The sequence below is a fragment of the Octopus bimaculoides genome, chromosome 30, assembly GCF_001194135.2.
Source record: "Octopus bimaculoides isolate UCB-OBI-ISO-001 chromosome 30, ASM119413v2, whole genome shotgun sequence".
In the NCBI taxonomy this organism is placed as follows: domain Eukaryota; kingdom Metazoa; phylum Mollusca; class Cephalopoda; order Octopoda; family Octopodidae; genus Octopus; species Octopus bimaculoides.
The window spans coordinates 7124477-7127530 of record NC_069010.1 but is presented as its reverse complement, the minus strand read 5'-3'; the positions used below and the strand labels follow the sequence as shown (position 1 = coordinate 7127530).

Here is a 3054-nt window from a genome sequence, read left to right as displayed (position 1 = left end):
TGATGATGATGATGATGATGGAAAGATCAGGAAGCTGAATTATAAAACTAGGATATTTCTGTTGAAATATGTCATTTTTTTAAATTTTTAATTAATTTTGAAAATAATGAAGTATTTGGTAAAATAAGTTTGCTGCCATCATTATCAGTATCATCATCATCATTTAACATCCGTTGTCCATGCTGGCATGGGTTGGACTATTGACTGGAAGGCTGCACCAGACTCCAGTCTGATTTGGCATGGTTTTCTACAGCTGGATGCCCCTTCCTAATGCCAACCGCTCCGAGAGTGTAATGGGTGCTTTTATGTGCCACCGGCATGGGTGACATTTGTGTGACACTGGGGTGTGTTCACATGCCACTGGCACGGGTGCCAATTTGCGCGACACCGGTATCTGCTACGATTGTGGTTTTGCTCGGCTTGATGGGTCTTCTTCTCAAGCACGATTTAATGCCAAAGGTCTTGGTCATTGCCTCCGTGTCACCCAACACTTGAAAGGAACACAACCACTTTGTCTTTGTGAGGCCCAATGCTCGAAAGGAATGAGGCCCAACATATTTACTTTATATAATTTTGCCATGAAGTAGTTGTATACTGTCAACTTAATGTGACAGTCCCCAGCATGGCTGCAGTCAAATGCCTGAAACAAGTAAAAGAGTAGAATACATGTGTGCGTGTGTACAGAAGGCTTTGACACAGTTTCCATTTGCTAAATCCATTGACGAGACATTAGTTGGCCTGGGGCTGTGGTAGGTAGAAGCAACACTTTCCTAAGGTGCCATGCAGTGGGACTGAACCCAGAACCATGTGGTCGCAAAATGAGCTTCTTAACTACACAACTATACTGAAAAAAAAAAAAAAGACAATAAAAAATAAGATAGAATTGGTTTCTGTCCACAGTAAGCTCTGTTGCTCCAAAACCTATTCTGCTCCATGGGATTCAGTGGCCCGAGGTGGTAGTTGTCAGGAATTTCAAAACAAAACAGAATTTTTTAATCATAATTCTTTTTTTTTGTATTTTTCTTCTTTATCTCATTATTCTTTTCCTTTCATTTTGTCTCCTGCAGGATAACGATGTCCGTTATTTCCGCTACAATTCTTCGAACATTCCTGGCATCTTTGATTATACGTGTCCATTCTCTCGTGCCTCATGGGGTTGTGTGAAGACAGCCTACAATGTCTCCCATGCCAAGCTCATATGCACCCAAGATCCTGTCTGCAAGGCTTTTGTCATCCTCTCCGGACAGCCCGATGAAAAAAGTGAGTCACAAACGGTTCTTTGTTCTTTCTTGATTTCTTACCCTGCGGGCATATGCAAAAGCAGGGTATAGTAATCACTTGTCTTTGTCTGTGTGTTTGCAAATTTCCTGGAAAACGGCTGAACGGATTTTCACCAAATTTGGCAGAATTACTCATTGGGTGAGTGACTCAAAATGATGAAAATTTGGTTTGGTTATCTTCAAACATCCATAAACACATATTTGAAACTATTACTATTATTATTATTATTATTAAGACGGTGAGCTGCCAGAATTGTGAGCACACTGGAGGAAAGGGTTAGCGGCATTTTCCCCATCGCTACATTCAGAGTTCAAATCCCACTGAGGTTGACTTTGTCTTTTATGCTTTCAGGGACAATAAAGTACCAGTGAAACACTGGGGTTGATGTAATCAACTTGTCCCTTCCTCAAAAATTTCAGGCCTTGTGCCTGTAGTAAAAAGGATTATTATTATTATTATTATTATTATTAAGGCGGTGAGATGGCAGAATCGTTAGCACACCGGGCAAAATGCTTAGTGGTATTTTGTCTACCGTCATGTTCTGAGTTCAAATTCTGCCAAGGGGTTGATAAATTAAGTACCAGTTGAGTACTGTGGATTGATATAATCAATTATCCCCCTAAATTTTGGGCTTTGTGCCTATAATAGAAAGGATTATTATTATTATTATTATTAATGTTTGATTGCTTTCTTTTTCCTTCTTTCAGCCTTGCTGACAGTAATCTTCAAGAACTCGTCCAAGTCCACCATTCACCGGAACACTGGTGCCACGTTCTTCATCAAAGTCTCCAGCCTGCTGGGCAGTCGTCGTAAAAGCAACAACCACCCGGCACCAATGACCCCGGTTGTCCATGGATTCAACACGGTCGATTGTGTGTCTCGTAGTCAGTCTGTCCACCAGGTGGCCAGAAATATCAGGGAGAAGAGACTCAGGCACCACATTGGACTACGAGGTTTGTTCACTTTTCTCGCTCTCTCCTTGTCTCCTCTAACTTCCTGTTCTATCTATCTATTTGTCTGTCTGTCCCTTCTCTCTCTCTCTCTCCTTGTTTGGCTACTTACCTGTCTGTCTGTCTATCCATCCATCTATCTATCTGTCAGTCTCTCTTTCTATCTGTCTGTCAGTCTGTCTATCTACCTTCTGGTCTGTCTGTGTATCTATCTATCTATCTGTCTGTCTCTCTTTCTATCTGTCTGTCTGACTATGTATCTATTGCTCCTTGTATTTAATGCGTTTTTCATTTATTGAGTAACTGAATGCCACACATCCTGGCTTTTGTTAACCATAAGTTTATATATATATATATATATATATATATATATAGTATAGGACAATCTGTAAGTTGTCATTAAAGAACTCAGAGTTTCAAATCCGGGTCACATGACATCACCTTCACTGCTGACGACACCAAAGACCATGGTAATTGCTAGAAATTTCATTTGCATGGCTCAGGGCACGTCTTTGGATGTGACAGTAAGCCACCCCCATTTCTTCCCTGAGATCATCATCATCCTCTCCCTCTCTCTGCGCATATATACGTCTCATTATCATCATCATTTAACACCTGCTTTCCATGCTGGCATGGGTTGGACGGTTTGACAAGAGAGATGACCAGGCAGAAGCCTACACCGTACTTCTGTGTCTGTTTTGGGATGGTTTTCATAGCTGGACGCCCTTCCAAACAGCAACTACCTGCGGAGTGGCCTGAGTGCACCAGCTCTGGTGGGGTCAGTTTTGGCATGGTTTGATATATATATATATATATATATATA

General features: G+C 41.2%; 1 protein-coding gene across 1 annotated transcript in view; it reads left to right on the top strand.

The window, feature by feature from the left end:
• Window positions 1-3054, top strand: part of LOC106883011 (uncharacterized) — a 50228-nt gene that overhangs the window by 44263 nt on the left and 2911 nt on the right. Inside the window, exons 6-7 of the mRNA XM_052978117.1 lie at window positions 1068-1260; window positions 1989-2234. Of these exons, the coding sequence (XP_052834077.1) occupies window positions 1068-1260; window positions 1989-2234 (439 nt within the window). The remainder of the gene's footprint in view (window positions 1-1067; window positions 1261-1988; window positions 2235-3054) is intronic.